The 12,994-nt window shown below is 36.0% G+C and overlaps 1 protein-coding gene across 2 annotated transcripts in view; it reads right to left on the bottom strand.

The window, feature by feature from the left end:
* The window catches only part of LOC134538456 (zinc finger homeobox protein 3-like), a 310,779-nt gene that overhangs the window by 78,985 nt on the left and 218,800 nt on the right, over positions 1-12,994 (bottom strand). The window contains exon 5 of one of the 2 annotated variants that reach the window (XM_063379782.1): positions 2,992-3,035. The exons of the other annotated variant lie outside the window; for it this stretch is intronic. Coding sequence (XP_063235852.1) covers positions 2,992-3,035 — 44 coding nt within the window. The remainder of the gene's footprint in view (positions 1-2,991; positions 3,036-12,994) is intronic. 2 annotated transcript variants of the gene reach the window in all.

Genomic DNA, 12,994 nt, shown 5'->3' on the forward strand with positions numbered 1-12,994 from the left:
GTAATCACATGTTAAAATTAAATAGCGAAAATCTCTGGTATTAGAAAAAGTAACTATCTGATTCACACGCACTTCACTTCGTAATTCCTCGCGAGTACACCAATGCTGCGTCTCAAAGAAAAAAAATAATAAGAAAATACTCTGATTTTGAAAATTGACTAATAAAAAAAATACACCTAAGATAAACGGGAATAAATATATACCACACACGCCATCTCCCATACAGTTTTAAAAAACCTTAAAATTCGCATTTATTAAATCATTACTACGTCAACAAGGTGCCAAAGATAATTTAAATAATAATAATATTAATAATAATAATAGCCGTTGCCAGGAGTTGAAGTACAACACAAAAAAAAAAGTTCTATACTAATACAATAGATTCTTTTGGAAAATATTTTACAAAATATAGTTTGTAATAGCTGCCAGAAAGGTATTGTAACTTTGTACAACACATGGCTAGGGTTATTTTTGCATATATGAAATACTTTTTTTTTCGAGATGATACTTAGTATTTCTTAAGATAATTGGTGCATGATTAAAATTTTTAATCGATGTTTCATTAAAGCATAATTTTTTTAACCACTGAAAAGAAAAACGAATATTCAACAATTTAGATTTTTTTTTTGTATCGTGCGTATGAAGTGCGCAGTTAGTACTGGAAAGTTATTCAGGGAAATTTTTACAAATAACTTTAACTATTGGATGTACTGGGACAATACAAAGCGTAAATTCCCGAGTAAATATCCAAACTCAGTATTACTGCAAACACAATTTTGTAGCAATACAGTAATTTCATATAAATGTCCAAATGTACTATTATCTTTAATTTTACATTAATATTTCTGTTCCATTAAAAAAAAAAATTACCGTGTATGATCAGTGGGCAGATATGTACACGAATTAAATTACAAGCAGGTCTTATGAGACCCACCTTAATTTTTTTTATTATTGTAACTTGGCCCAGCAAAGACTTAAATTCACGAGAAAAATGTAACTGTTTAATGCTGAAAGTTAATGCTACTGGTTACTTACATAAGTTATTTTATTAATTTGACATTGATAAAATGTCCACTTTCCCAAACATCTTAACATCTGGAAAGTACCAGAATGCACCCTAAACGTATCGCTGTGTAGTCAATGCCATCAAAGAACAGAATATACTTAACGAATAACAATAATGATATCTACATATTTGTGAAATATAACTAATAGATGTCATCCATATAAATTTAATGTGCTCAGAAATTTCACGGGTCAATGCTAAAATTTTCTGGAGTATCACACTGATATCAGTTGAAACACATTTAGAACATACTGAGCAATGTTTTACCGGCGACTGTGAACTAAAAAAGCAAATAGTTTCCTACTGGACTAGAATGCGGATGCGCATTTTATCCACCAGTCGCACAAAAGGCAATCCTACCGCTTATGTTATAACCCTCCTCTAAGAACTGAAGACCATAAGTAATATACTCAAAACCTACAGTGCGAAAGTCTAAGCCACTCACATAGAAGTTTCAGAGATCATATAAAAGCGTGTAAGTAAAGCCAAAATTGGAGCCTGCTTTTAAGGGTGTAGTATCTTAAATTATGTTGCTTCTATGATTTTATGTTGTGCTCACGATTTACACAAAATTAAAAACATAACCACACTTACTTTTAACACATAAAAATATGAACTAAAGAACTCATTTAACGTTCTTTGAAAACTTAAAAGAAAATTTATATGTCAGTCATATCAGTTTTTGAAAGCATGTTATCGTGTGGTAAACAGTTCTTATGTAGCCTTTGTCGTAAAATTCTTCATTCCCGTATATTTTTTGTAAATAAATAAAAATTAGATTTTTACAAAACACTTAAAATAAATCAGGTTACTACGATTTTGGGGAAACCAAATTTGTATTGATTTACGAAGTGATAAACCTAAACTTGAAGATTTTTTTAGGCCAAAGGGGTTAATTTAAACGGTTAATGTAATACTGCATACAAAATTATTTAATGTTTTTAAAACATGCTATGACTCACACATAGATGCACCTTTAAGTTTCTAAATACCATTACTATTACTAAGTTTCCAAATACCATTACATTTACTCTTATTTGACTTGATAAACATCGTTATATGTATCAAATTTATTTGCAATCATGAGCAATAACACGAAAACTTAGAAGTAAAATATTTTGAAATACTAGCCCTTTAAAGGGGTGCCTCCCATTACAGGTCAAGATTTTATATTTACAGTAATTACAGATAAACTTGTAGACTTTTTCAATTTTTTAACTTTCACGAAATGAAAAATTATATACAGCACATACTTGTTGCATAAATAGCTGCCAAAGTTACATTTTTAACTTTTTGGGTTGTACAAATAAGGAGAAATTAATTTATTGCAGAAATGAAACTTTTTAGGTTTAACCGCAATGCCATTGACTACTTCAAGAAATGGTTTGAAACTCTATCAGAAAATATTAGTTAATTTTACCTGGCATTTTAAAATTATCAAATTTGTTGCGATTTTGACAGCTAAGAAACATGAAATGAGTGTTTGTGATAGAAATGCAAACCATACAATGAAGTAGCCAGTGGCATTGTAGTTAAACATAAAAAGTTTCAGTTCTGCAATAAATTAATTTCTCCTTATTTGTACAACCCAAAAAAGTTAAAAATGTAACTTTGACAGCTAATTATGCAAAAAGTATGCGATTTATATAATTTATCATTTCGTGAAAGTTAAACAATTTAAAAAGTTTACAAGTGTAAGTATCTGTAATTACTGTAAATATAAAATTTTGACCTGAAATGGGAGGCACCCCCTTATGGTGATCACATCAGAATACACACAATATTTTAAAACTTTCTACAACATTGCCACTAAATATGAAACGTGTCTTGAAATGACAGACGCCACACTTGGACTTTCCGACCTCGTCGTAGGAATCAACACGCTAGCTACAACTTAAGAAGAGAAATGTTAGTGTTGTACGAACCTGTTCCGCTGTTAGAAATCCGAGCTCGACTGGCGAATCATACACTGAAACGACAGGGAAAACAGCAATTATTTTTACGTCGTGAGAGACAGTGCGATGTTCAAGAAGCAGATTTGGAATGTTCTTTATTTTATTTGCGGTACGTTAGAAAATTTTTAACGTCTTGTATGGACCGGCGTGATAAAAACTCGGGGAGATTTCAGAACTATCAAACAGTTCATTTTAATATACCCGAACTACACAAAGTTAGTGTAAAAACCAAGAAAAATATTAAAGTTAATAATTTAGAAAATTTCTGAAAGACGAGGTCGGAAAGTACAGAAGTGAGTACCTGTGTCTTTTGAAGCCAGCAAAACCCCACTTCGGGCAGCTTAAACAAAAACATATCCAAATTTACTTTTCGAAAAACGTATATCATCTTAATGTACACACACTGACTGATACAGCCACCAAAAAAAAAAAACAGCACAATGAAATATTACCAAGTACATTTATTGTGTCCATTAATTTTTACTTTTTTAAGACTGCAGGGAAAAACTGGCCAAGGAAGGCCAAGGATTTTCAAAAAAACTTGCGAGGATCAGAAAAGCATGTCACTATAAACCCGTCTCTTTATGTTTTTAAACTGCGACTAAGAAATGCAGCTTATGCAAACAGCTCAATAGTCAAATAACAACAACGTCGGAAAACCTTTATCACATTTAAAAGTTCAAAGAAAGTTTCATTACATTTAGGCATACCAATACTAGCATGTTTGCAAGCATGAGATGCGTCTTTTTGTCGCTTATTATAACTGGATAAATAATGGATTATTTTGTTTACAGGGTTTATCACACGTACATGAAGAATGTCTAAGCGACAAAACCAAAGAAATTTAACCGAAAAGTCATTTGAGTGACATTTAGGTCAAATGACTTTTGGTCTACTGAATTATACCTGTCGTTTACTTAGTTGTATATTTTTTCGAGATGAACAAAAATAAATTATAATCTTTTTCCTTACAAAAAAAATGTTTTACCAGTGCATCAACATTAATTGTATGATAAGGTTAAATTAACCAGGCAGATATGGCAACCCCCCCCCCCCCCCAACCCAATTTTACGATTAACTAAAATGCACTAATTTGGGGTCGTTAAAATACGAAACTAAAAAATAACAAAATCAAACGAAAGGAATTTTTGCTTATAGTTAGAATATATTTTTTATATCAGAACAGGCTGCGTAACAGCACTAAAATTCGTCGGATAACGGTATTAATTTTTTTAGAAATAAACAGTCCTTTCTATGTACCTAATGAATGTTGAGGAAAATTTTATTTAGGAAGCCAAACCTCAAGCCAATTCGAGATGCAATCTAACCTAACAAGCTGAAGGAAAAAAAAAAAGCCACATCCCATAATTACTGCATACTGATCGGCAGCATTTCTATGGCAGCGAAGCGAAATCGGCCGTTTTAATAATTAATGTCTTCTGAAAATTAGGAAATCACAATCAATTTTCGCAGCCCACGGACTTGTCACTAAAATAGAAGACACGAGCGAGTTTGCAAAATTTTCAATTTTCGTTAATGACCCCCACGAAAGATCACCCCTTAAATATACCATTTTTGGAATGAGGAGATGGGAAGCAAGAAGAGGGAAGTTAAAAAAATAATAATAATCTGGCGTCTTAATGACAGGGGGGCAGAAGGAGGACGAATCGAAATTAATAAAACGTTTTAAAATAATTTTCTTTTCGTTCCCATTCCCCCGCGAAGCTGGTTACCCTTCATCAAACCCCTTCTCGTGAAAGTAACTTTTAAAATATCTGTATGTAGGAATGTGACAGTGGCACATCAAACAACTCAGCTCGCTACTCCTAGGAGGATAAACGGTAAGGAGGGGTCGGGATAAAAACGCTATTTCTACCGGACCGGCCTGTGATTTTCCCCGGCTAGCGGCTGGAGCACGGAAGGCAAATAGAAATTCCCCCTCCTTTTCCGGATTCATTGGAGAGACAATAAAGAGCCTGCTTCCACGGACAGCCCAATATACAGGAGTGGAGATGGGGGGTGGGATTGTAACGGGGAAAGGGGAAGGTAACAGGCGGCGTTAACGCGGGCACATCATGCGACTGTCTAGGGGTTGCCAGGGGGTGAGGAGGGGGGTAGGAGGGGTCCCGTCCTAGCCCGTGCCATCCTCTGAGCTAACCTGCCCTCCCCCCTCCACAGCCCACATCTCCGGGGGTTGAAGGGTGTGTGCTCGCTTCAACCACCTCGATAAGACTTCAACCCATCCTCCACCTGGGCGTCTCTTTAGTCCCGGGGAAAATCGTAAACATGTTTCTCCCCCCTCCCACAACAACAACCTCCTTGTTTCCTCGGAGCGGACCTCCCCCGCGCTGATGGCCACTCCTCGGGGCTGATCCTCCGTGGAGATACAGCGCCCCCGAACACAAGCGGTCGCGTTTTACGAACTGCTGTTTTCTTTTATGCATTTCGCGCGGTCCCGACGTAAACAACATGGCGCGCGTCACGCGATGGTCGGTGCGACGACCGACAGGCCTTTATTTCTCCGCGCGATTCTGCGTCCAGTCTTTTCATCTCCTCCGTCACCAAAAAGCAATAACATTTCCTTTAAGATAAAAATATATATAACATGAATGACCTTTCTTAGAGACTGGAAAAATTCGCGGATTCATTTCGTGATAGGCTGAAATTCAAACATGTGTACAATCCTGCTGGTTCTGCTATTGGCTCGCAGTTTAACTGAAGCTCTCTGTGCCAATGAGAGACTATCGACTAAAGAAGCGTCGAATCACAAGCTACCCAGTGGAGACGCCTCACAATTTAGTACCCAATGAACACGCGTGTTTACTTGAGATGTACAGAGGATAATGGAGGCTATCCTAGAGGTCATTTAATCCGCGAATTTTTCCGGTCCCTACCTATTCTCGAAGTAAGGTATTAGCTCAGCTGCCAATATCCCATTGGCTTTATTTCAACTCGCGGTTTCACAGGTTGTGAAATACGAATGAACACCATTTTTAAAAGTAATTCTTTTTTTTCTACGACTATGCAGTATTCAAATATTCATCCAACAAACATATTTTTAATTATCATATGCTCATTTTAAAGGGTAGTTAAAAATGAAGATTTTCAGCACTGTCACTACACTGTCACTTCAAAGGTAACGTATCAAATAATTGTCTTTCATTTCCCTACCGCAGCCATTTAAGCCTACTGTGATGTAACTAATAAGTCACTAAGTGAAAACTGTATACAAGAGACGTCACGCGAATGAACTATAAATTTGTACACGAATCGTAAATACTTATTACACTTCTAAATTAATTTGGTACATTTCTGGACCGCGTTCTGACCCTAAAGGATGTGAACTTTCTTTAAGTGAAAAGAAAATCCTTTAACGAGTGAAAACTAACTGAAGAATGTAGGCCTACTTTCTAACAAAGATAACCAGGATATTAAAATAACAAAACTGAAACATATTTTAACGGGTGCAAAAAAATTGTAAATATAGTAAAATAGTAAAATCGTCATAGGTACCATCAAATTCAAGGGGGAAAAAACATTGCTTCATTAGTTTTTTATGACCTTATAACAAAGAAAAAAGTTAATTACTGTTTTATCATAAACTTTTTTAACTGAAATTTAGCGCCTGTTTCGGAAGGCTCAGCTTAATATTTCAATTTTTTTTTTGTTGGTGATATTTGGTTCTGATTGGTCCAAAGAAAGATTTATTTGCAAAAAAATACTTTGCAAACCAGGCATAACGCATAAAATGTAACTTGGTACAAATTTCTAGCACGACATAACTTACATAAGGTAAAAATTATTTTCAAAGGTTTCTACAGTTGTTTCATTTAAAATGTTTCTAGCGTGACACGTCACTTTGTTACTTTGAGATAAGATTCATTTATTTTTATTTTTAAATAATCGAAGACATAGATTTCGTTGGAATTCACATAATCTTGAGGATTCTGCCAGTATTTTAAACGATCACGTATTAAATTTTAATGTTTTAAATGTTCTGATAGGTCGATAAATTTTTTTAGAAATAAATTAAATAATATATGACAGAACCCAAAAATTTAACTTATTTACAAAATAAAAAATTGATTGGTGGTATGATAGACCATTTGATTTTCAAAATACTACCAATCAAATAAAATTTAATTGTTTGGTTGCAAAATTTCAAGGAGTATATTTATTCGTCTGACTTCTGTTTATATACCTTAACCACTTAGGCTACAAGGCGGCATCAAAGTAAATCAAGGCAAATTATAAAGAAAAGCCTTGAGAAACGACGAAAATTACAAATCAAATTTGCATGTTCTAAACGCACTTACATAGTTATGATTACAGAGGCGTAGATTGCCGTATGAAATTGTTGAGAAAAAATAATTCAACAATTGACAGTCTACTGCTGGAATGAAAAGACGATACGGGTGTTTTCATGCATGAAGTAGAATTAATCATACATAGATACTGGAAAAATTCGCGGGTTCAATGACCTCCAGGATAGACTCCAATATCCTCTACACACTCGGGCAAATGCCAACTGTTCATTGGCTGCTGACTTGTGAGTCGTCTCGACTGTGATTCGACACTTCTATGAGTGAGGGTCTCTAATTGGCCCTCAGTCCTCCAGATTAACAGTGAACCAATGACAGAAGCAGCACTAAGGTATAATTATTTGAATTTTAGCATAACATGAAATGAACCCGCAAATTTTTCAGGTCTCTACTCATACAGGCCCACAAAACGTGATGTTTCAGGTGAAATTCTCTAAATAACATAAATTTTTATAATAACATTTTTAATGGTCTACTAATGTTCGATTGAAGTGAAAGGTGAGGACTTTTTTTTTTGGAAAGGTCAACACTGGTATTTATCTAATAATAATAATAATAAAGTTAAAGCAAGTAAAAAAAAAACACGTCGGATTTCGATTAATTTATGACCGACCGTAAATATTTTACGAGTGCCAATTAAAATCGCGAAGTGAACATTAGAGGAAAAGGGTGTAAACAGGTTGATGGGAAGTAAAGAACGCAGTGACCGGTGAAAACAATTATATATATACACACACATACACAAGTACACACACCTACACACGCCATGGTGAGTTGAACACTGAACTGATAGCAGCATGTTCATGTCTTAGCACCGACATCAATTTCGATCTTTATCATCAGCTGCAAATATTTCCGTTCGTTCGTGGTTGAGTGGGTTCAAGTCTCGTTCTTATTTTTTATTTTTTTGTTATTGCATTTTATTGTTGTTACTTTTATTTCAGGGTTTCTCCTGTAAATCCATAACGATAGCTCTCTTGCACGTGATGTTTTTATATCGACATATTATATCTACTAAATATCATCAAATAGAGGTTAAAATTCATTCAAGTGTTCACGATTATAGTCATGTGCAATACTTTTGCCAATCGAAAATTTTGCTTAGTAAACATCTAGTGAGAAAATTTGTGACCCAACGATAAGAGTGTGTGTGCAGTTTCAGGTCATTCTTTTATATTTACGTTTAACACGGTTAAACTTGCTGACTTTTAAGAGTGGCCGAAATTCAACAAAATTATATATATATATATATATATATATATATATATATATAAGTTATTTATCCATAATGCACACATTTAAAAAAAATTCAATTTTGCCGGCTAATGATGCAAACAAGTATGCTGCATTATATATAATATATATAGTAATATATATAATATATAATATATAATATATATAATGCAGCATACTTGTTTGCATCATTAGCCGGCAAAATTGAATTTTTTTTTAATGTGTGCATTATGGATAAATAACTTTTTGGGGATTTATAGGCAATGCTGCTGGCTACTGCGTGGTAAGTTTTAAATTTATTTAATATATATATTTTTAATTAAACTTAGCTTTATAAAAAAATAAACATTCTGGGGATTTAAAAAGGCTAGGTAACATTAAATAACTATTTTTTTTTTATTTTCGCGTTACAATAAACCGGGAAGCTAAACCTCAAATACATATACCTAAGTTTATTTCGCATTCTGCGTCACTGAGTCAATGCAACGTATCTATTCGTGTGACTCGAGCGGCCAAATTCTATGAAGCCGGGGTTATACAGGATGTGACTGTGACGTATCAAACTTCACATTCCTCAAAAGTAGTACTAATTGTACTCATTTATCAACTATAACTTGCAAAATATCACATGTTGTTTATCCAGGACACTGTCATCCACGTGAAGTTGTCTGCAGACGTCGACAGAACAACTGTGACAGAATTATACGTGTACTATTGGCACTACTTTCGATATGGCACAGACGATACCACGTAATAAATAAGAAGAGTTTTTGACGTGACAACGTCTAATAAATCGATGAACGCCGGCTGCACGCACGAAAAAGTGTCCCGTAACGCACATTGCCCCGTTAAACTGTGTCCCGTTACGCTCATTCTACGCTTGCGCCGCATCTATATCTCTTCCACTCGATTAGAACAACCATAGATTTGACTTTTTCGAGGCACATTAAACTTGAAACCCTACCATTCGTTTCCTACTTTTCCTATCATCGTCCTATCCTTAACAGAATAACACAGATTGGAAGAAGTTAAATAGCAAACATGTATAAAAGTTATAGTTAAAATAATCTGTTCGTTAAAGTAATAAACATATTTGAATTAATGAGTGCAAATAAAAGTAAATTTATCAATTAAATTGTAGATTTCATTTCACTCCTTATTTGTATCCATACAAAATAGTGATAATTCTATAAAAATGATTCAATTTTATTCATAAAAGTATGCAATCATTTCATCATTGTTTTGTTATGACGTTGTCGCGTAAAACTATCGTCCGTAAACCGACTTTACAGACAACCAATTTTTTTTTTGTCGAAACTAACCTATTCTAAGTTTGTTGGTTGTGAGATGTCCGGGTTAGGAACGACTCTTAAGTGCGTCTAGGCTGAAGCCTAACGCCTGATCATGCGGGGTTTCAACCATACAGGAAGGGTAGCATGTTGGAGCTTCGCCAGCCATGGTGTCGATTGGTGCCTGACTAACTCCCCTATCAACTAGGGAGGTTAGGCCCAGGTAAAGTCTGTATGGACACAGGGGAAACCCTGGGCTCCACCACGTGGTATGACTTGTGACGTGGTATGCATCAAGCAGACAAAAGAGGACTGTCCAGCAGAAGAGTTTCCACCATGGACTTGTACTAGAGATAAGGCAACAACTAGTAAACAACTGTCCAGTTCTCCAGTGGTTGCAGAACAACAAAGTCTAGCTCAAAGGGTGAAATAAAGATAGATAAAAAATATCAAATTTTTATTGGTTACATCTGTGTAGCCAAAAAGAGAAATACAGCTCCAACGGTTTTCCAAAATAACGCAATATATGCATAACAATTTTCTTTACGTATCCACCAACACAAAACATAAAAAAAATGTGCATAGATAGGCACAGCGTTTGAACAAACTTTGGTCACAAGCCAACGACGCTTTAAAAAAAAAAAAAAAAAAAAAAAGTTCGACACTTTCAAGTCACCACTGCGGGCACAAATAATTCGTGAATAACGATTTTTTTTCCCTCCCGAATCATTGTAACGAAGCGTATTGAACACGAACCCTTCCGCGCTGGATACCATATCGTAACGGACGCGACGTCACTCTCAGACAAACACCACGAGCATTGCAAACAATCCTCAGCCATAACTGTCGCGCACCAGTCTGCCGCATTCAACCACATTACCCTCTCCTCCCTGCAATAGCTCTATTATTAGATTCGGAAGAAAGCATTATGCCACCCATGCGCGTGGGGTTACAAAAAATAGGGGGGGGGGGGGGGAAGAGAGAGGAAATATCGAGAAACAGAAAGAAAATGTTTCCACAAAATACAACTACCATTACGGCCCGATACATGGAAAGGAGGGGGGAGAACCAACGACAATGAATCAGCTCGGCGCGACATTGGTTTAATGCAGTGAGCTGCAAGCATCGGCCATTATGATTCGCGAGGAATCGAGGAAAGTGACATCGAGGGAGGGAGGGAGGGGGGTGGAACAAAATCAAGAGAAGTAAGGAAAAGGGATGGAGAGGGGGTGCTAACTGAACAACGCACAGTCTGCCCATTTATCTCATTCCTGAAAAAGAATGGTGAGGCAAAAAAAAAAAAATATTGACGCGTGCACAACGAGTTTTACTCCGGGGCGAAGATAATTATATTTTTTTTTCAAACAGTGCTATTCTATGCCATTTCGTTTTTTTTTCAACACGTTTATTTCCGCGACGTCTAGAAAACTTGATTCGGCGATGAATCACGTTATTTGTCCCCTTATCAACCCCCCTCCCCACAGGAGGGGGTGGTGGAGGTTACATTACTGTATTCCCCTTACTCCAAAAACTCGTTCTTAACCCATTCTCTTCCATGTATCATCCGCGGACAAAAAAAAAGAGGGGAAGTTGCCACCGACAAAGCAAACAGGACTAAGGGAGGAAAGGGTTGGGTAAATTTTCGCGCATGTGAAAATTGTTGCGGGTGGAGAACAGGATGATTTGAGGAGGGGTGCAAGAGGTCCTTTTTTTAATTTGTGAAGTGACTTTTGTGGGGGGGGGGGGGGGGTCCAACATGGAAGGAATGGACGTTAAAAAGTGTTCATAAACTGCTTGCGGTGAGTATAATATGGCAAACGATGTGCCTCGCATTGTCTGTATTATGGAGTTCGTGGAAAAAGTATCTGTTCTAAGTAGGAGTCAATCTGGTACGTGGAAGTTGTGGTCAATGGAGGGCTGCCTGTTCTTATGTTAAAGTCCCTCATAAAGTGGGTGACTGTGAATAAGTTGAAGTCACTTTGGTTGATAAGTTCTTTAAGTGGGTGTCTGTTCTAATGCTGAAGTTACTCAGGTTCATGGAGTGGGTGTCTGTTCTAATGCTGAAGTTACTCTGGTTCATGGAGTGGGTGTCTGTTCTAATGCTGAAGTTACTCTGGTTCATGGAGTGGGTGTCTGTTCTAATGCTGAAGTTACTCTGGTTCATGGAGTGGGTGTCTGTTCTAATGCTGAAGTTACTCTGGTTCATGAAGTGGGTGTCTGTTCTAATGCTGAAGTTACTCTGGTTCATGAAGTGGGTGTCTGTTCTAATGCTGAATTTACTCTGGTTCATGGAGTGGGTGTCTGTTCTAATGCTGAAGTTACTCTGGTTCATGGAGTGGGTGTCTGTTATAATGCTGAAGTTACTCTGGTTCATGAAGTGGGTGTCTGTTCTAATGCTGAAGTTACTCTGGTTCATGAAGTGGGTGTCTGTTCTAATTCTGAAGTTACTCTGGTTCATGAAGTGGGTGTCTGTTCTAATGCTGAAGTAACTCTGGTTCATGAATTATGAATTGGTTGTCTGATTTTGTTGTCAGTGTTAAAATTGCTTCGTTTCTTGGAGGTATTTGTTCCTAGAATGGGAGTCTGTTATACAAATGACGCCACTCTGGATCATTGAGTGTAAGTCCCTGGAGTGGGTTTATGTCCTGAAATTGAAGTTACCTGGTTTATACAGAGGTATTATTAGTCCGTGGAGTGGGTGTCTGTCTTAAATCTGAAGTAATTTGATTAGCAATTGGTTAGTTAAACAAATCTTATCTAAATACAGGCTAATGCTACAAGTTGGTCAAGCAAAGGTGTTAACAATACTACAGAAATGAATTAACTTAAAATTTCTTAAGGTAACAAAAGATATGTTTCCATCTTGGTGTGAAAAGGGTCGAGGGTAGTTCTAATTTAACTTTAATTTTGAAATTACCAAACCTAACTATTCCCACTGCTCAGTGGGCCAATTTTAAGTGGATATATCTCGTATTAAGACTTAATTTATATTTACCTTAAACAATGTTAAACTTGTAAACGTTTTTATTGACTTAACATCTACAAACTCATAACTATATACAATTAATATATCATAAAGCTTACTTGTAGCATAATTAGAAGTAATAATTATAAGATTTATGTGGCCTA

Source organism: Bacillus rossius, chromosome 13 (assembly GCF_032445375.1).
Source record: "Bacillus rossius redtenbacheri isolate Brsri chromosome 13, Brsri_v3, whole genome shotgun sequence".
Classification (NCBI taxonomy): domain Eukaryota; kingdom Metazoa; phylum Arthropoda; class Insecta; order Phasmatodea; family Bacillidae; genus Bacillus; species Bacillus rossius.